Here is a 21,483-nt window from a genome sequence, read left to right as displayed (position 1 = left end):
TCCTCATTCACACGCACCTGACCTGAGTGGCAGCTTCACAATATATTATATTATGGTGTAATTCCTTTCAACTGAATGGATGTCACAATACGGGCTTACAATGGTGGCGTCCATCACGTGTCCGAGGTGCTTTGTAAACACTTCCTGTTTCCTTCTTCTAAATGTGGGCAGTGCAGAGCTTGAATTGTTTGACGTTCCAGGGCGTCTAAGTACGCAACACTGATTCAAAGTACACCGATTCACTCGAAGTACATTGATTCAAGGCCGTAATTATAATATATATTTGGGGGGACACATCCCCCCCAATATTCAAATATGCTCAAAATGTCCCCCCCCCAATATATTGCTATAAAAAATTTTGCCATGCTATGTAAATAAAAACAACAATTTTCTAAACCTTGGCCACAATATCTGGACTTGTCTTCATATAACAATGCATATATTTCTGTTCATATGATTGTGGTTATGGTTGTACTTTATTAATCCTTAATCTCTGCCATTACATACAATGAAACAAGAAATTGTAAAAAAGTAAAAACAGAGCAATGTAATACAATACACTATTAGGCATTAGTGTAAAAAAAATAATAAAAAGCCCATCCCATGTGTTAGTGAATTTATTTATATTTTAGGCAGGAAATTAGTTTTCAAATGTAGATATTTTTTCTGGGTTGGGACCCCCAGACACCCTGGAAGATTTGGTGACCCCCAATGTTGACTCCATGGCTACGGCCTTGCAATGATTCACTCACAGTACACCGATTCACTTGAAGTACATTGATTCATTCGAAGTACATTGATTCACTCACCCGTCTCGAGGTATCGGTCTCCCAGACGGACTGCTTCGTCTCATCCACACACCAATTCGTTACCATACTGCAAGGTCTCAACAACACACTCATCCAACCACTCACTCACTCACCCACCAATGTTTCGTTTTATGAAGTTTCATTCATGCAAACTGCATCTCAGACACCACTCACAAGCTGAAAGGGCCACTCCACATTTACATTACGAAGTCAGCAGTGTTCAGTTTGTTGTCTTTCCCCCGCACCTCCGATTAGCACGGTTGGCTATGTACGGCGTGAAAGAAGTTCAACATACATAATCACTCACACTCTACAGAACAGGGGGAGAGAGAGAGAAAGAGCACACACTCCAAAAGACAAATATCCCCCGTATAATCTAGATGTGAAGTTTTCGTGACTGCAGAGATCCATACTCTTTGGTTCTTTCGGTAAAATCACGTAGGTATAAAATAAATTAAATTAAATCGCGACGTTTCGATTGCAACACAAGCAATCGTCATCAGGTGGGAAAACTACAGCAAGTGGGAGAGAGAGTTGCCGATAAGAGGCTATCTCTTACCACGGCAACTCTCTTTCCCACTTCAGCAAACAATGTTCTTGCTGTGGTTTTCCCACCTGATGACGATTGCTTGTGTTGCAATCGAAACGTCGTGATTTAATTTATTTGATTTGATACCTACGTGATTTTACCGAAAGAACCAAAGAGTATGGATCCCCCGTATAGCCTTAACAGACTGTTGGGGCAAGTGCTGTTAGTGAGCACCTATGAAGGCCAGAATGGCACACGAGGGGGTGGATAAGCCAGCAACACGCCCGGCCGCCTTTGTCTCCCCAGTGGCGATGTTAACTACACACTGCACCGGGTACTCATTTAAGGCTGAGTCGACCTAGGGGAGGCGCAGGACCGGTTCAGATAATCGTCACTGGTGTTGGCCATGAGCGGGAATCGAACTCGGGTCGACAGATGCATAAGGGAGCGCGCTAACCACTACACTACCGCTCCCCATTTAACAAGTATACATCAAATCAAGTATACATCGTACAACTTTGCTGGTGTGCTGAAGCAGTAATAAATGATGCACGTTTGTTCATCGCCTGACAAATTTATTCATTGACTGTGTGGGGTGGAGGAGGGTGTACGACACACGACATTTTATTAAGTAATCTGATCAAACAAAATACAAATTTTTTATCGCGATACTGGTCGCCAAAGCCTACTTGTTAACGGAATTAATTACGTGAAAATATATCTTTTTTTTCTTGATTTGAAGCTTTCGTGACTGCATGAATCCATACTCTTTGGTTCTTTCGGTAAAGCTGGCTTTCCCACCTGATGACGGACGCTTGTGTTGCGCCCGAAACGTCGTGATTTATTTTATTTTATACCTACGTGACTTTACCGAAAGAGCCAAAGAGTATATCTTTTTTTTTCATGGCGTGTGCGTGAGCATTGGTGACAGGGCTGAGGTCATCAAACTCACTTGCCCCTGAGAACCTAGTGGCGGACAAACACAAATAATTTCGTGACTGCAGGGATTCATATTCTTGAATCTTTCGGTAAAGTCACGTAGAAGGGAAATAATTAAATAATAAAAATAAAACATAATAAAATTATCATATTCTTGGATCTATCGAGAAAGTCACGTAGAAGGGAAACAATAAAAATAAAACATAATAAAATTCTCACGACGTTTCGACCACAACACAAGCAGCCCAGCCGTCCTCAGGTGAAGAGCAGAGCTGCCATTAGGACGCTGTCTTTCCAACAGCTCTGCTCTTCACCTGAGGACGGCTGCTTGCGTTGTGGCCGAAACGTCGTGATAATTTTATAATGTTTAATTTTTATTATTTTATTATTTCCCTTCTCCGTGACTTTACCGAACAATCCAAGAATACAAAATAATGTCGATATCAGCACTGTCTCATCACAGAAATATTAAAAGGGTAACGTGTTGGATAATGGCCCTTTGGCTCATTTGAGCCATTTCTAGAAAACATCAGCCAGTTATAATAATGCTTTCATTTTATATGGCGTCATTCATGTTAATAGCATCCCATACGCTGTAACGTTGATTATATATGAGCAGCAAATACTTCCGATATTAGTAAGTCACTGGAACCATGCAATTTTAAATCGAGATTGAAATTTCTTTAGAACTGATTTTTGTTGGGTTTAGTTTCGCGGACTTCCCCCGCGCGGTTGGTTACGTACGGTGCGACCGAAGTTCAAGGTACGCACACATTTACAGCCACTGCCAAGCAAATGAAACCCCTGCCGCTACCAAGCAAAATAAAAAAAACGAATAAACAAATTAAGAAATGACCCCCAAACAAAAAAACACCAACAACCAAAAAGTTACCGCAACAAAAACAACAACGTTGATTTTGCTGTAGGTGTGCTCATGATGGACGTAACGAGCGCGTTTGTTTTGTGCTTAGTTGACGGGTCGCCGTCCTCACTCCAACCAGCGACGTCCAAATTCGCTTCCCCATTTCTCAATTATCGCGATTGTGCATTCCGCGAGGATCGTGTATCGAGAAAAAAATGTCACATTTCCAATCCCCCATCCACCCAAGCATCCACCACCTCCCACGCAAACATTGCCACCCTCTTACCACCATCTCCACCCACCCACCCACCCCCTCTCCTTACCCAAACCAGCGCACCTTTTTACCTGCTGCGCCAAGACTGCGTTTGAACGAAGGTGCGTGGGTATAAATAGGGCACGCCTGGCACAGGATCTATTCGCCTCTTCGGTGTTCAACATCGCTGGCGAAGCATGGCACGTCACTCGATGCTGGCCCTTCTGGGGCTCAGCCAGTTTTACGTGTTCGCGTTGGTTGGTAAGTGTGCACATGCATGTGTGTGTATGTGTATGCATGTGTATGCATGTGTGTGCATGTGTGTGTGCGCACGTGTGTGTATGCACGTGTGTGTATGCATGTGCGTGTGTGTGCGTTCAGATGTGTGTGCGTGCACATGTGTTTGTGTGCACATGTGTTTGTGTGCACGTGTGTGTGTGCACATGTGTGTGTGCACATGTGTGTGTATGCACATGTGTGTGCACGTGTGTGTGTGTGCACATGTGTGTGTACGCATGTGTGTGTGTGCATGTGTGTGCACATGTGTGTGTATGCATGTGTGTGTGTGCACATGTGTGTGTATGCATGTGTTAGATCCCGTAAATATATAGATGTGTCGTTAAAACCCGCCACCACCCGACACAGCCAACTAGTAAGGGTTGTCAGGTAAACAGAACGTGGCTAATTCGTCACTAGTACAGCACTAACCGGTGTGTTGGAGAGCCAAACCACAACATTTACGATCTGAGTACTGTGAGAGGTTTCGCCAGTAATTACAACTAGCTTCATCAGGCGATAGCCAGAGTTGTGGAGAAGTCTGTTTCATTCTTTATACAGAGGCGTAGATGTGCGGACCACGCTTCTGCGCTCTTGCGAAAAGTGTGTGTGGAGGGGAGATTACTGAGGCAACGTACATTATGCATGTGCATTATGCGAGCCCTTTGATCTAATCCTTCCTGTATTGTGTATTAAAATTGCCGTACCAACGGTAATCCCTATTGAAGTATGCTCCCCTTTATATGCATTCATTTAAATAATGTATTGTTCGAGTCTTCGCCAGTAGTAGCTAGTTTTGCACAGAACTTCAACATGATCAAGATCAGTTGAGTGTCCTTGTTAGCCACACGTGTTCTGCTACTGCTGACCGTTGTATTCGGAAGTGTTTACTATTTCTCTGATGTTCTTTTAGTCTCGTGCTTACCATTCGTTCTGTTTGCTCAACATAACATTTTCCACACGTGCAGTTAATTCTGTACACACCTTCTGTTGATATCTTCGGTAATACATCTTTTGTACCAGATATAAATTTCTGTATTTTATGTACCATGCCAAATCTGACTCGGATGTTTTGTTTTTCCAAACATCTGGCTAGTTTACCAGTTACTCCCGCATTGTACGGTATTTTTATCGTTTTAATTACTTGGGCAATTCCAATGCTCGTTTAACACGTAGGCTTTCGCGACCAATATTATTCATAATCAAGTTTTTGGGTTAGATCGCGTTATTTATAAATGTGTCGTAACCCTCCACCACCCGACACGGCCAATCAGCAAAAAAGTGTCTGGCGAATTGCCCGATGATGCTGGATGCAATTACCAGCGAAACGTCGAAATCAAAAATTGTAAATGTTGTGGTTTCACGCTTCAACACACCAGTGGGCTAAAGTAGTGAACTATTTGTATTTTGTCAACGTGACACTTTTTTGCTGATTGGCCGTGTCGGGTGGTGGAGGGTTACGACACATTTATAAATAACGCGATCTAACCCAAAAACGTTGATTATCCAATGCTCGTGTTATTTGATTTGGTTTTGGAATTCAATGCCCTGTTGATTTGTGCATCATTGTAACCGTTCATTTGAAGCACTTCTTTAACATGTTGAATTTCACTTCTCAGACTGTCACCATCTGAGACTTTTTTTAGCTCGATGAATGAGCGTCTTGATAAGAGCAGATTTCTGTGTGGGGTGATGGTGTGACTCTGCATTCAGATAGGCGTCAATATGCGGTTTTTTTGGGTAAACACTGTGTGTAATTTTACCATTTCGACCCCGTCTGAGCAAGATATCCAGAAATGGTAGAGTTCTGTCAGCTTCCACTTCCATGGTGAATTGGATAGATGGGTTTTGCGAGTTGAGGTGATTTAGAAATGCGTTCAGTGTATCTTTGCCATGTGGCCAGACCACCAATGTGTCATCCATATATCTAAACAAAGCAGAGGGTTTTAGTGTGCCCTGAAGCTATTCCTTTTGTTTCAAAATCTTCCATGTACAAATTCGCTATCACAGGAGACAAATGAGAACCAATTGCTGCTTTTTTGTTTGTAGATGTCACCTTGCCACAAGAAGAAGGTGTTCTTTAGATAGTGTTCAGCTAGTCTTGGGATATCTTTGGCTAAACCTTTGTTTGTTACCAGTCCCAAGTAATTGAATTGACTCGTTGACTGGAACCCTCGGGAACAAAGAAGTCACATGAAAAGTTACGAGAATATCATTGGGGTTAAGCTTAATATCTTTAATTATATTTAAGAAATGTTCAGAGTTTTTGATGAAGAGGTCCTGCCGATGTAGGGCTGTATTTGTTTCGTTACGTATTGTGCTAATTTGTACGTGGCAGAGCCTATTGTACTATGGGTCTTAATTGGACATCAGGTTTGTGAATTTTTGGTAGCGCATAAAGTCTTGGTGGTTTTGATGCCCTTGGTTTGATCAGGTATTGCTATTCCTTGGGAATTGATGACTTGGCAATGATTGCCGTTGTTTTATGTTCCAAGGTGCTGGTTGGGTCTCGTTAAATTTTAAGGTAGGGACCTTCATCAAGTAGATCTTTTATTTTATTATCATAGTCCTCACGGGGCATAACAACAGTTGATCGGTGAAACGTCGTACTCACATTGTAAATGTTGTGGTTTGGCTCTCCAACACACCGGTGCGCTGTACTTGTGACGAATTGGCTACGTTCTGTTTACGTGACAACCCTTACTAGTTGGCTGTGTCGGGTAGTGGCGGGTTTTAACGACACATTTAGATATTTACACGATCTAAACCCAAAAAACCTCTATTAGGGATGATATTGGTCGCGAAAACCTACGTGTTATTTAAATTACATTTAAGTTATATACTGTGCCCATCTCTCGTCACGTGGCAGACGTTATGCACAACAAAGCACATTTGATAAAATTGCACGTTGAGTGGTAAATTGGAGCAAGGCGATTGAATAAATAGGCCCTGCATTGTACTGCGTTTGGTAGCCATCAGCTGGGCGATGATGACGGTGAAGATAGTGATGATGATGCTGATGATAAGGCGGTGAAGGCAGGGCGATGAGGGTAGGGCGGTGAGGATAGGGTGGTGAGGGTAGGGCGGTGAGGGTAGGGTGGTGAGGGCGGTGAGGGTAAGGCGGCAAGGATAGGGCGGTGAGGGTAGGGTGGTGAGGGCGGTGAGGGTAAGGCGGTGAGGATAGGGCGGTGAGGGTAGCTCGATCGCCACTCGTTGCAGAGGTTCACGGTTTGAATCGAGCGGCCGCCTCGACTCATAGCGTATTAGCCATAAAATTACTACGCGCAGTCCGCTTCGCTCATGGTGGACATTCAAGGTCAAGTTCATTTATTAGGTATAGCCCTGTGAGCCATTCGGCTCTTGAATTGGGTGCAACCGCAACAAACAAAAAACAAAAACATGAACAAGAAAACATATTAAAGTGAATGTGACTAAGTGCAAACAGAAAATCTAAGAAAAGACAGCAAAATATTGCAGAAAAAGCACCGTACACCAACGCTGTGTGCAACAATCCCAGTGGGATGCAAGTCAAACAACAACAACAACCACAAGACAACTTAGATTAAGGCCATCAGTCTTACTCCGTACTACAACAAACAAACATGGCCAAACCAAAAAACTTTTCAAAATCACCAAAATAAAGCCATGAAAGCAATGAAACAGTGATCATAGGAACTGTGACGGAATTTTCACAATAAACGACATAAACAATATGTACTACCAAAACCCTTCAGCCATAGATCCCCTGACGTCATTCACGGGAGTGGACCATTTTGTGCCACCATTGTAAGTCATGGTCCACCTTTACCAAATTTTAAATATGAACAACAAATCACTGAATGGTAATTATTGCCCCTACTATGAAACACTTGGCAGTCGAAAGAGTCGTACGACTCAGCGGGCCTCTCCTGGGTAAATACACATATAAACAAAAAAACATAATCATTGTAATATTTTTTCAAGTGGAGCTGACTGTTGATGAGACACTGGCTGTCAAGGTTTGTATTGAACTAATGCTGCTGATGATAAGGCCGTGCAGAGCAGATGGGTTGTGAAGAAAATACTTTTACTTTGTATGTAGAAACAAACATGGGAAGGAGGCATCATTTACGTTGTCGTTAATATTAACCACAATTACGCTCATTATAAAAAAAAATTGCCTAAAAATAATAAATAATTTACAACCCTTTTTTTCAATCTACTGATGGATGAGTGCCTTCCCCACGCTGTCAGTCATCAGGGTTGTTTGACCATACTTCACCTCGCTGGTAAGTGCAGGTTTGTGAAAATGTTACACAGGACTGGTTCAGATATCACTTGCCGCTGATGCTGGCCGTGGCAGAGAGAGTAACATTGTATTAGTACGCGTGTGTTTTCTACACAAATTTCGATTTAAAGCTTTCGTGACTGCAGGGATTCATCTTCTTGGTTCTTCCGGTAAAGTCACGTAGAAGGGAAATAATAAAATAATAGAAATAAAACAATAAAATAATTATTTTTATTTTTATAAATTAAACATAATAATATAATAATGTTTTAATTTTTTTATTTCCCTTCTACGTGACTTTACCGAAAGAACCAAGAAGATTTCTACACAAAATTAACAGGAATCAGTATGAAATCGCTACCCTCCACCCCCCCCCCCAAAAAAAAACAATATTGCACTGCCCAAAAGTCCCGTCGATTTTTTTTGGTTTAAAAAAACGAAGCGAAGCTGGAGCCTGCGGGTGGCTAAAAATTATTTTGTGGGGCGATGCCGACGCCACAGTAGCAGAGGAGGCGGTGGGGTGGGGGGAGATGGAACTTAGCACCGGGCACTGAATTGTCAACCGCTACTCAGCTACTCCAGCTGTGCATAAAACCGAGTTATGGCGCCAAGGTGGTGTGATGTTGATTACCTCGCCAGGTATGCAGGAAGTCGTGCGTTCGATCCTGACCATGACGCCTGTATATTTTGAATTTGCGTGTCTCACTCCCCATGGTAGCGTGGATTTTTTTTCCTCCTGGTCTTCCGGGTTTTCCCTCCACAATTAAAAACATGCATTTTTAGTATTTGTCTGCTCTACATTTCCACATAAGCCACGAACCCGCAGCTTTAACCTGGCAGTGACAACCCAAGGCTCGCAACTACCCCCCTCCACTCCCCACTTCGGAAAGTCAAGAGCAGAGTCCGATTTCTTAAACGTCCAGCTCCGGGACGGGAAGGGGTATGGAAGTAAATGATGATGGTTTTCCCCGACCCGCAATTTTCAGCGCGGTGAAGTATGGTGGGCGCCGCGGTGGCTATGAGATGTTGACTACCTCGCCTGGTAGGCAGGAGGTCGTGGATTCGATCCCGACCCTGACGCCTGCTATATATTTGGAGTTTGCGTGTCTCTCCGATTTTCCCCTCCACAATTATAAACATGCATTTTGAGTATTTGGCTGCTATACATTTCCACCTGATAAGCCACTTCGTTGAGCTATCATTTGTTATTACCTGGTAAAATAAAAAAAAACGGTGTATAGTTTATACGACGGGGTGAGTGCCCAGCACCACGCCCGGCCGCCTTTGCCCCCCCAGTGGTGATGTTCACACACCACACCAGTTACTCGTTTGAGGCTGAGTCGACCTAGGAGAGGCCCAGGACCGGTTCAAATAATCGTCACTGGTGGTGGCCGTCGCGCTTCCATAGGTACACACACACGTGCTTGCTGCAAACACACAATTTTCAGGGTGCGTACGGCAGTAAACAACTGAAATAATAAAGCAGCAATGCTGCGCGAAGAACACCTTAGACCTGCAACACATTTGTATGGCATTTTACTCGTGGAGTGTTGGGGGGGGGGGGGTGCGTGACATGAGCAGGCACACTGCGTGACGCTTCCGCATTTGCGGGAGTGACATGAGATATGTGACGTCACAGCTCACTTGCCGTGCTAAATATCTGCATTATTGCGCCCCCCCCCCCACTACAAAAAAGTATATTTTTATAATTTTGCATGGTGTGCAGTCTGGAAAGTACCCACATGGCAAATTTCAAGTTTGTTGCATGTCGGGAAGTAGGCTAAACATTTCGAAAAGACACATTCACAAATTTTCCTTTTTTATATATATAGATATAAAAAACTTGTATCCTTCATAGGATTGCATTCTGGCGTGACTGATGATATGTGACATAAGTGGTAATCAATCGCTAATCACCCCCACTTCCCGCTTGTTCCACTGCTCAGGTGAAGCGTCTGTGATGGATGACCTGTCCACGACCATTCAACCTTCAACCGGAATCTACGACGATTTGTACCATGGAGGTAAATGCAGTGTGTGATAGTAGTTGATAAAGGGTGGCAGTGTGGTGATGGTCACTAATGTAGGTGAATCCGGGACGCGACATTTCAGTAAATGTGCCAACCATTGGCCCAATGTGGTTGGAACCGTTGACCCAATGTTGTAGAAACGCGCGTTTAGAGTATGTGGCTGCTATACATTTCCACACGACAAGCCACTTCGTTGAGCGAGCATTTGTGGTCAGTTCGCTTTTGAAAAAGAGCTACTACATAGCTCAGCGGGCCTAACCTGGTAAAATAAAAAATGAAATAGTTGGCAACTTGACTTAAAGCTTTTGTGACTGCAGGAATGAATATTCGTGGGTCTTTCGGTAAAGTCACGTAGATAGGTTTTTGTTATTTTCTTTGAACCTATCTACGTGACTTTACCGAAAGACCAAGAATATAGTTGACAACTGAAAGTATCAACTGCCAACTGAACTTGACAGTAGCAACTGCCACCTCAACCGGACAGTAGCAACTGCCACCTCAACGTGACAGTAGCAACTTCCACCTCAACGTGACAGTAGCAACTGCCAACTCAACGTGACAGTACCAACTGGCACCTCAACATGACAGTACCAACTGCCAACTCAGCTTGTCAGTAGCAACTGCCACCTCAACGTGACAGTCACAACTGCCAACTGACTTGACAGTAGCAACTGCCAACTCGACGTGACAGTCACAACTGCCAACTGACTTGACAGTCGCAACTGCCACCTCAACGTGACAGTCACAACTGCCACCTCAACGTGACAGTAGCAACTGCCACCTCGACGTGACAGTCGCAACTGCCAACTGACTTGACAGTAGCAACTGCCAACTCAGCTTGACAGATGCAACTGCCACCTCAACGTGACAGTAGCAACTGCCACCTTAACGTGACAGTAGCAACTGCCACTTCAACGTGACAGTAGCAACTGCCACCTCAACGTGACAGTAGCAACTGCCACCTTAACGTGACAGTAGCAACTGCCACCTCAATGTGACAGTAGCAACTGTCACCTCAACGTGACAGTAGCAACTGCCACCTTAACGTGACAGTAGCAACTGCCACTTCAATGTGACAGTAGCAACTGCCACCTCAACGTGACAGTAGCAACTGCCACCTTAACGTGACAGTAGCAACTGCCACCTAAACGTGACAGTAGCAACTGCCACCTCAACGTGACAGTAGCAACTGCCACCTCAACTTAACAGTAGCAACTGCCACCTCAACGTGACAGTAGCAACTGCCAACTCAACGTGACAGTACCAACTGGCACCTCAACATGACAGTACCAACTGCCACCTCAACGTGACAGTAGCAACTGCCACCTCGACGTGACAGTCGCAACTGCCAACTGACTTGACAGTCGCAACTGCCAACTCAGCTTGACAGTCGCAACTGCCACCTGAACGTGACAGTCGCAACTGCCAACTCAACTTGACAGTAGCAACTGCCACCTCGACGTGACAGTCGCAACTGGCAACTGACTTGACAGTAGCAACTGCCAACTCAGCTTGACAGTAGCAACTGCCACCTCAATGTAACAGTAGCAACTGCAAACTCAGCTTGACAGTCGCAACTGCCACCTGAACGTGACAGTAGCAACTGCCACCTCAACGTGACAGTAGCAACTGCCACCTTAACGTGACAGTAGCAACTGCCACTTCAACGTGACAGTACCAACTGCCACCTCAACGTGACAGTAGCAACTGCCACCTTAACGTGACAGTAGCAACTGCCACCTCAATGTGACAGAAGCAACTGCCACCTCAACGTGACACTAGCAACTGCCACCTCAACGTGACAGTAGCAACTGCCACCTCAACGTGACAGTAGCAACTGCCACCTTAACGTGACAGTAGCAACTGCCACCTCAACGTGACAGTAGCAACTGCCACCTCAATGTGACAGTAGCAACTGCCACCTCAATGTGACAGAAGCAACTGCCACCTCAATGTGACAGTAGCAACTGCCACCTCAACGTGACAGTAGCAACTGCCACCCTGTGTGGCGATCTCAGGACCCGGGTTGTTAAGCAAATCGCCACAGTCCCCAGGGCGTGCGAGCCCGCGTCGTCTCTATCAACAAATCGCCACAGTCCCCACGTCTCGAGGGTATCGTCTCGATATGCAAATGAGCCCTCAAGTCGGCTTCCCGCGCTTTTTTTGTTAATTGAGGTAAATAATTTCACGCAAAGGTGTTGTGACTGAGCTGAGGTAATCGTTCGCACTCGATTAATACTACTTTATTAACAGACTGAGATAATTACACGCAAATTATTTGCGTTCGAGGTGATTAATTGGTCATAATTAATTATTATTAGGCTGAGGTAATGAATTGTACGTTAATACAGTATTACGATTTTTGCCTCAGGGAATTAATATTACTGTTAAGCTGAGGTAATTGCCTGCATACTATTTTATGTATTAATGCAATGTTAATGTAATAATGTAATAAATGCAATAATACACGTACGATTATACACGTATTTTCATAGCAATACATGATCATTTGTAACATACAGTCGCTGTTTTTATTTATCTTTATGAAAAAAGTGACCCAAATACTTTGCAATATAATGTAACGCTGCGGTTATGCCATGTAATGATACTGTGGCCATGCATTTTGCATGGAATTCTGAGGTAAAATACCATCTAATGTAATCCCAACATGTTAATGATCGAGTAATTTAGTGTATTTTATACACGTACTAGTTCACGAAGCCTCATGACTGACATAGCATGGAGAAAGTTCATCCAGGAGTACATTTAAAAAAGGGCTTTAAATAGGAATGTTTATATTGTCTGCTACTATCTATCTTAACAGACACATCTTGAATTAGGCAAATATACTGACAATAGTTTTTTTTAACATGAATCCACTCCCCCCCCGTGAACTTGTTCTGCCAGTTGGTAAATGTATGATTCTACGTTTCTATACAACTCTAGTATCTTAGTACAGAAAACATTCCACTTCAACAGTTTTACAACAAAAAACTCCGCACATTTTCCCCTGACCGCCTCTGTGAGCCATCAGTTACACAAGAAGAAATATCTTGTTCTCCTAAACTAAACTTTTATTTTACTAGGTAAAGCCCACTGAGCTATAAGCTAGTTCAAGGCCGTAATTATAATAAAATATGTTCAAAATGTCCCCGCCAATATATTGCTATAAAATCGATTTTTGTTTATATGATTACGGTTATGGTTGTACTTTATAAATCCCTAATCTCTGCCATTACATACAATGAAACAAGAAAATGTTAAAAAGAAAAAACAGCAATTTAATACAATGCACTATTAGACTTCTTCCTAGCGTTGTTCCCGCTGTGGCGCAGGGTCCGCTTTTCGGCATTGTCTTCTCCATTTGGCTCGGTCCAGGGCATCTTCACGGGATGCGTTGACCGTCTTCATGTCTTCCTTTATTCGGTCCATCCATCGCTTCTTCGGACGTCCGCGTGGACGGCGGCCCTCTGGCTCAATACGCACAGCAGTCTTGGCCACTGATGACTCTTCACTTCGCATCACATGGCCGTACCACCGAAGCCTTGCCTCAAGCATCTTGTCCGCACTATTAGACATTGTAAAAAAATTAATAAGTCCATCCTATGTGTTAGTTAAAATTTTTTTATATTTTAAGCAGGAAATTCGTTTTCAAATTTAGATTTTTTTTTTTCTGGGGGGGGGGACCCCCAGACCCCCTGGAAAATTTGGTCCCCCCCAATGTTCACTCCATGGCTACGACTTTGCGCTAGTTTTCATAGGTGAACCGAGCACACATGATAGATAGCTCATTGAAAGTGGCGTCTTATCACGTGGGAATTTATCGAAACAAAATAATCTAAACGCATATTTTTAAATGTGGAGGGCAAAACCAGAGGACCTGGAGAAAAATACACAACCACGGGGAGCTTATGTGAACTCCAAATATACACAGGGGTTGGGCTTGAACCAACGACCTTCTGCATACCAGGCAAGGGAGTTCAGACCTCTGCACTACAGTAATCTGAGACACATCCTTTGAAACTTTTCGTGCCCCACTTACCTATCTGACTCGTGCACATAAAAAACATTCACCATGATCCAGGTACCAGTCACGTCTGAAATACCGGTCAAACCTATCCGACACAATTCATAGTATGGAGTTGACCTGTTTTTCATGTTGTGAATGCATCCACTGCAAGATGGTGCAATTCCACTGGAAGACAGCAAGTGGTGAAATGAAGTTAAATATATTTTCAAATGTGGTAGAATTCCTCAGCAGACAATGTATGAATGAAACTAAAGCAGAATCTCGTTATAAAACTATAAAATTACATTTTGAAAAAAAAAAATTCCCCTGGATACTCTTTAAAATTGTCTGAAAATTTAATAAACGTATATAGCAATACATGGCTAAATATATGTACAGCTATATACGTGATGGTTGTATGTATGTTGAACTTCTTTCGAACCGTATGTAGCCAACTGTGCTAATCGAAGGTTGCCCTCAGTGTAAGATTCCTTGCTGGGTTTTACCCACTGTTCATGGGCACAATCTTTATGTTGAATGCAAATTTAACTTGAAACTGCTCCGATGGAAATGCTGATACCACTATCTTATTCGGAAATCTTGACTAGCTTACAAGTCATTGCTTTACAAGGATCTAAAAATAGTTTTAAGAGCTTTCATGAAATCTTGCAATGCAAATAATTGTGCGAAGTTTCGATTTAAAGCTTTCGTGACTGCAGGGATTCATCTTCTTGGTTCTTTCGGTAAAGTCACGTAGAAGGGAAATAATAAAAAATAAAACAATAAAATAATTCTCACGACGTTTCGGCCACAACGCAAGCAGCCGTCCTCAGCGTCTTCCCGACAGACCTGTTCTTCACCTGAGTACGGCTGCTTGCGTTGTGGCCGAAACGTCGTGATAATTATTTTATTATGTTTTATTTTTTTATTATTTTTTTATTTCCCTTCTACGTGACTTTACCGAAAGAACCAAGAAGGTGAATTGTGCGAAGGTTGCGAATTCAGATCTAGGTTGTGGGTTGACTCAGCCCATCATCCCAACTGAAATCGATAAAATGAAGTAGAATTTTGTGGGGAAGTCATCAGTGGTTATCCTATGGATGGACTTTCCCTTGCCATAGGAATGTGTAATTTCCACAACCGGATCTGTGCTGTAAACAGGAGATGAGCATAAATACATTGTAAACATGTATTTATAACATTTTTCCTTAATGAAAGTGTGTAATGTTACCACATGCTTAGCATATGGTGGACTGATGCGTCCAAGGGCACGGGTTCACCGATCACATCAGTATACCAGGTGCGCTGCTAGTGCTGACCCTTTTTCCCTCTCTCACTGAGTCCAGCTTCGAGATGCATTACTGCCCAGGCCATATTTGAATGCTCAACCTGGTAAATAGGTGTGAAGGGGCTAAGCCCTGGTCTAAGGTTCAATTTTGGGATGTTCATTGCCTTCGCAGGCCTAATGTTTGTTGGGATCTTAACATTCAAGAAATATAAAAGACAATCATGTCTTGAAGTGAAGAAGAGTTCAATTTACAACAGGAAGCGGTACATCATCTGGTGTCAAGAGAGCGGCCCCAGACGATTACGTCACACAACTACTGATATCCCTTTAATTTGCTTATTTATTCACACAAGTGACACATTTTTATATATTTTTTTCCGCAGAGAGTATTGTTGCTTATTGCACCAAATTCCTTCAATTCAAGATTGGAAATAAGTAGAATGAGGTCATAATCCCGATTTAATTATGGTACTTGAGATTACAATTTAATACGGGGCGACTGATATTCATATTCAAATTCAGGCACTTAGCTGTGCCGACTTAATGTCTGTGATACCCCGTTGCCGACAGTTCTGGGTTTTGCCGTTTCGCCCACAGATGACACTATATGCAGCGTGTGGGGAACCGGCCACCTTCTCACATTCGACCATGCTTCCATGGACCTGCCGCTGTCCTCATGTTCTCTGAGCCTGGTGTCCATCACCGGTTCCCCGTCATTGTCCGTGAGCTTCCAGAGAAGCGCTTTGGACAGAATGAGTGTGGAGAATGTGGTGGTGACCATGGAGGGCATATCCTTGAACCTGACAAGAGAGGGCCAAAGCATTAGCGGCCAGAGGTAAGTTATTTTGTTCTTCATTGTTTTGAGTTCTTCCCCACAGGGTGATTCTGCCTGCGGCAGTCAAAAGTGCACAGCTATTCCAGTGATTTAGAGGAAGAGGGTGATGGATCACAGTATATTTCCCAAACCCTCCTGCTTTCATTCACTGTTTTATTGGTGTTGCAATACAGTCACATTTAGATGCTATATAAATCCAAATAATATTTTATAGTGACCCACAGACTCACAAAGAGACCTGCAGATTCTCAGAGACCATCGACTCAATAAATATGTCCACTGTTTCTGTCCAACGTTTTTAGATCCAGTCACATATCGACGCTATATAAATCCAAATTATATCGTCATGTATATATTGCATTGTAACACTGACCGCCAATCTAAGACACATGGCTGTGTCACTTGTTTCTTCCAGGGTGCAGCTGCCGTACAAAAACCACAGCATCCAGATTGAGATGGTGGGATCCTACATCAAGTGCTCCTCCATCATGGGCTTCTCTCTGCTGTGGGACCAGAACAATGCCATCACGGTGAGCAGTGTTGAGACTGAATCGTGTGGGGCGAGTATCCAAGGTATCCATCTTTGACTTGATGGCATGATGCCTCTGTTGATTGGAAGAGTTTCAAAAGGGTGTGACCCAGTGCTAGGATTGTGATTTTCTTGGTAATTAAAATGTACCTTGCATGAATAATGTACGATTATTAAACTGTGTTTTTCTTTCTCTGTAGGTTAAACTTGACCCCAAATTCCACACCAAAACTACCGGGCTGTGTGGAGATTTTAACGGCATTGCAGATGATTTATATTTGAATGGTGAGAGCCGGTGTCAAGTGAATGAAAATGAATAGTTTTTATATATAGTGTCCTATATTCTGGACATGTCATAATGCTGTACATCACATCACATGTCAATAATTTGAAAGGGGAACCCCACTGCCAGTAAATTCAATCGAGGAGTTTTTGGGTAATTTTTGAACTTAGCAAATTTGAACCATGATGCCGTTACACAACGGCCTATTCTTGTGAATGACGACACGGGATGCTTAACGTCCATTGTAAATCCGATGTCGCATAGTATGTCTATGATTAATACACCCGCAGTCTTAATCAGGGCAGCTGCTGGATTATAACCGTGTACCTCTGCATAAAGTGGTGAACACCTTACCTTTAAGTAATGTCACCAACCCAGTTTTATTTTCTTCCTTTGACCTGTATTTGGGACTCATTCACACTGGTAAAGACTTGCACAAGATAATTACATTTGAACCGTAATGATGTGGCCGTGTTGCTAAGTGAGCTCAGAGTTCCGAGCAGCTGGCACCAGTGTCCTGGGTTCAAAATTAGGTTTCATCCAGCCATGATTAAACGAGGTTCTGCAGTGAGTTGATAGTGTGAGTCCAGTATACATTGAACAATGAACTGTGATGGCTGAATTTGTTTTTTTCAATCTATGTTGACTCATTCCAACTTTAACAATTAAACATCTTAGTTTTATTGGCATGCGACTAGCCTACTCTTAGACACCTTCCCTCCCTTGGCTGCTACACATCTGTTATTCTTTACCACTGGATATCATTTCTAACGAGATGTCCTGTCCAAGCCAGTTACCTTTGTTAACAGGCATTACCTTTTAACTTCTCTAAATCAATGACCTTTTCCTGTTTTTCAGTGTAATTCCAAGGATACAATGCATTCATCTTCTTTGCACATTCTTCATTTTTTTATTTTCTTTGTCAATGTTCATGTTTCTAATTTATCAGTTTAAGGCAGAATAAACTGTTTTATTTCGTGCTCTTCTTTGTTAAGTTTTTTATCGGAGTGAGGAGGAAATCTGTGATCACAAGTGTTTCTGATGGGGAATTCTACCCCTGGCCTCCAGTGTCAGGTGCTAACTTTTATCTTTTACCGTTTGTGATGTGCTGCAGGTCATCTGCGTTCAGAAAGTGATTACACGCTGATGAATAAGCTAAACAACTTGGAAATGTGTTCCCAAGAGCCACAGCAAACTAACTCAGATTTGTCAAGAGAATACTGTCTGAACAAGGTATATGCTGAACTCTGTTTACCCAGGCTCTAGCAATTGACTCGCAGCGACAATAAGTAATGAGATCCTGCCTTCAAATCACAGCTACCCGTCCAAGATTAAACTAGAGTTTTGTGCGAAGTGCGTTTAATGGTCTCAGACTTTAATTTGTAACATTCCGAGAGGGAGCTCTGCCACAGCACATCATCTAATAATTTGGATATTAAATAATAAAATTTCAGCCCTCTGTCAATCTACTGCTGGATGAAGGCCATGTCTATCATGGAGCATGTTTAACATTGCTTTACCACGCTGATCAGTACATGCTGGTAACGTGGTGGAGGCCCGAGGACCGTTTCAAATAACATTTGGCAGTTATGTTGGCCATGGCTGGGAATGAAATTCAGCTTAGTTTATAGCGGAATAGATGATACACTATTCTTTCGCTCCACCCATAAACAAGTAAGAAAACGAATGTGTATTCATGGATTCTCTAACCCTTTCCAATTTGCGTTTGTCCTTGGAATGTTTTAATCAATGATAATAGTATGATTTAAATCCACACAACGAGATGACATGATGTGTAATGTCAGAGGATGATGTCACGTAATGAATCGTGTGGAAGCGATGCGCGTGCATAGTGTGTGATATCAACTTCGCCAAAAAGGCTTATCCATTTAGCACTGGTTTTAGTTGCCATGTTATTGTGAATTTTACGCCGGTACAGTTTGAGAGATGGACAGAGCTAAATCACGAACCCTTTAAGCCTCAGTTGGAATTTGTTAAAATAATAGAAATAAGATTGCTAATGTAAACATTTAAGCAAATAAGACGCCTCTCTTTCTCCTGCTCCAGACACAACACATTCAGCACCTATTGCAAGGCGAGCTTCTTTCCTGCGTCAGCATCGTGGACCATCAACTGAAGAGCTTGCTGATTAATATTTCACTGTCGGACATTTGCCGTTTGGACTGCAACGGCACTGCTGGGCTCTACCCTTGTGATGGCTGTGCGACGATCGCCGAGTTCTCTCGACGGTGCACGCAGGCTAATGGATCGCCGGGCACGTGGCGTTCTCCAGAATTCTGCGGTGAGATGGGGAGAATGGTGCTGTGGTGTGGGGTTAAATGGTGTTGTGGTGTACTGGTAAGATGGCAGAGAGCAGTGGTGCAGTACAGAGTAAGATCCGGAGAGAGCGGTGGTGCGTGTGCGGTGAGATCTGGTCGGGAGAGACCAGTGGTGTGGTGTGTTGGTGAGATGGGAGAGAAAGTTGCTCGCTAACAGCTCTTGCCATTACGGTCTATAAGGCCACGCGGAGAATCTTTACCTTTTGTGCGTGTAACTGACTCCTACTCACTCAGGTGTGACGTGCCCGAGAGGTCAGGTGCACAGGGAGTGTGGACCGGTGTGCAAAGACACCTGCTCAAACCCCTCCGCCTCCATCAACTGCCCAAGCACCTGTGTGGATGGCTGCTTCTGCCCTGAAGGTATAAACAGTGAATCAATAGATGTAATTTTCTATTCTTTACCGAGCATTGAGGGTTCTATGGTGGGGGGCCTGCGGGGAACATGCCCCCGAAAGTACAGCAATGCATCGCATATTGTGTCCCCCTCTATTCAGAAGCAGCTCCTTGAGATGACTGAAGAGAGCATTCATGTTCATGTGAAAGAAGTCATAACGGCCAGTGCCACTTCATATCCCTTCTGAGGATCCAAATTTGCCAAATTCGAAAAATCCCTGCATAGCAATCATCGTACTTACTGGTCGACTAGTGCCCAAGGTCACTCTTGCAAATAAGACTACCTTGGTCCAAGTAAAATTAACTTTCATATATTGATCTCCTATCTCTCGCTCTCCAACCTTTACATATGGATAAACTAGATTTCTCTCCTTACCATCTCTCTTGTGGTGTTTGGGAACTGCAGGGATGGTGTGGGACGATGTGAGTGGGTCGGGCTGCATCCCTCAAAGCAATTGTGGGTGCAACCAACTCGGCCACTCCTATGCCAGTGGAGAATCGCTCATCACAGGCTGCAAAAACTGGTGAGACGCAATAGCTTAGTATCAGGGATGCTGAAATGTAATTTTTCATGATATGATTTTATGTCATTGTTAATGATTTGACGATTTATCATCATATTCCCATATTGCAGCAACCCTACCTATTAGTACATCGGTTCACAAAATGTGGTACGCAAATAGTAGTTTGTAAGTCACATACCAAATATTCATAATACTTGTGTGTACTCTATCACCGCATAAATAAGTCTAAGTGTGTACTATATACTCTTTGGTTCTTTCCGTAAAGTCACGTAGGTAGAAAAATAAAAGAAAAAATTATATATCAAGACGTTACGATCGCAACACAAGCGGTCGTCCTCAGGCGGAAAAAATAATTCAGCAGTGGAACTGCTGAACCAGGAAGAACACTGCAGTCAGGAAAGCTGCAAATCAAGATTGTTTACTATATATCATTTGTACCCATGTATTATGCATCCTTTTGGAGTCGGGTTGGCCGTAGATACGTATGCATGTATCCATGTACCAATGTATCTACAGAATTTTGTATGATGACTATTCAAGTTTATATCTAGTCTGACCAGCTAATTGTGCCTCAGGCTTGTTCCATCTGGGCCGGCCCTCTAGCTGCTACCGTAGGCGCACACCATCCGGATCAAAAAGACCTGAGAAACGCACCGCCCTCGTGGGCAGACAGCTAGCCAGATATAATGTGGATGTTGCTGCCCTTAGTGAGATCCGACTGGCCAATACTGGACAGGTGACTAAAGTGGGTACAGGTTACACATTCTTCTGGAGCGGACGAGGCCAGGAGGAGAGACGTGATGCTGGTGTTGGTTTTGCAGTTAAAAACCACCTGGTCAACCAACTGGCAAGCCTACCCAAGGGCATAAACGACCGTTTAATGACCCTAAAGCTCCACCTAATGGGTAAAAAGGAGGCCACCATCATCAGTGCCTATGCCCCTACCATGACCAACTCTGACGAGATCAAAACCAAGTTTTATAATGACCTGGAAGTCATTATTGGTGCCACAGCCAGCTCTGACAAACTCCTGATACTTGGTGACTTCAATGCCAGAGTTGGAAGTGACCATCAATCATAGAATGGAGTCATGGGTGCACATGGCATTGTAAAATGTAACAGCAACGGCCTTCTGCTGCTGAAAACATGCTTTGAATTTGACCTGCTCATCACCAACACGATATTCCAACTACCAAAGCGCAAGAAAACTTCATGGATGCATCCTCGTCCACACCACTGGCACTTGATTGACTACGTCATCATGAGGAGGAGCGACCGGCACAATGTCAGGGTGACCAAGACAATGTGTGGTGCTGAA

At 43.3% G+C, this 21,483-nt stretch overlaps 1 protein-coding gene across 1 annotated transcript in view; it reads left to right on the top strand.

Annotated features, from left to right (window-relative positions):
• The first annotated feature begins 12,005 nt into the window (after nt 1-12,005).
• The window catches only part of LOC133360299 (mucin-2-like), a 36,453-nt gene continuing 26,975 nt past the window's right edge, over nt 12,006-21,483 (top strand). Inside the window, exons 1-8 of the mRNA XM_061578943.1 lie at nt 12,006-12,140; nt 15,860-16,097; nt 16,513-16,627; nt 16,827-16,911; nt 18,024-18,142; nt 18,977-19,211; nt 19,483-19,608; nt 20,048-20,165. Coding sequence (XP_061434927.1) covers nt 15,919-16,097; nt 16,513-16,627; nt 16,827-16,911; nt 18,024-18,142; nt 18,977-19,211; nt 19,483-19,608; nt 20,048-20,165 — 977 coding nt within the window. The 5' untranslated portion in view covers nt 12,006-12,140; nt 15,860-15,918. The remainder of the gene's footprint in view (nt 12,141-15,859; nt 16,098-16,512; nt 16,628-16,826; nt 16,912-18,023; nt 18,143-18,976; nt 19,212-19,482; nt 19,609-20,047; nt 20,166-21,483) is intronic.

Source organism: Lethenteron reissneri, chromosome 68 (genome assembly GCF_015708825.2).
Source record: "Lethenteron reissneri isolate LAM-NWPU_2019-01 chromosome 68, ASM1570882v1, whole genome shotgun sequence".
In the NCBI taxonomy this organism is placed as follows: Eukaryota; Metazoa; Chordata; class Hyperoartia; order Petromyzontiformes; family Petromyzontidae; genus Lethenteron; species Lethenteron reissneri.
This window is presented reverse-complemented; position numbering and strand designations above follow the sequence as displayed.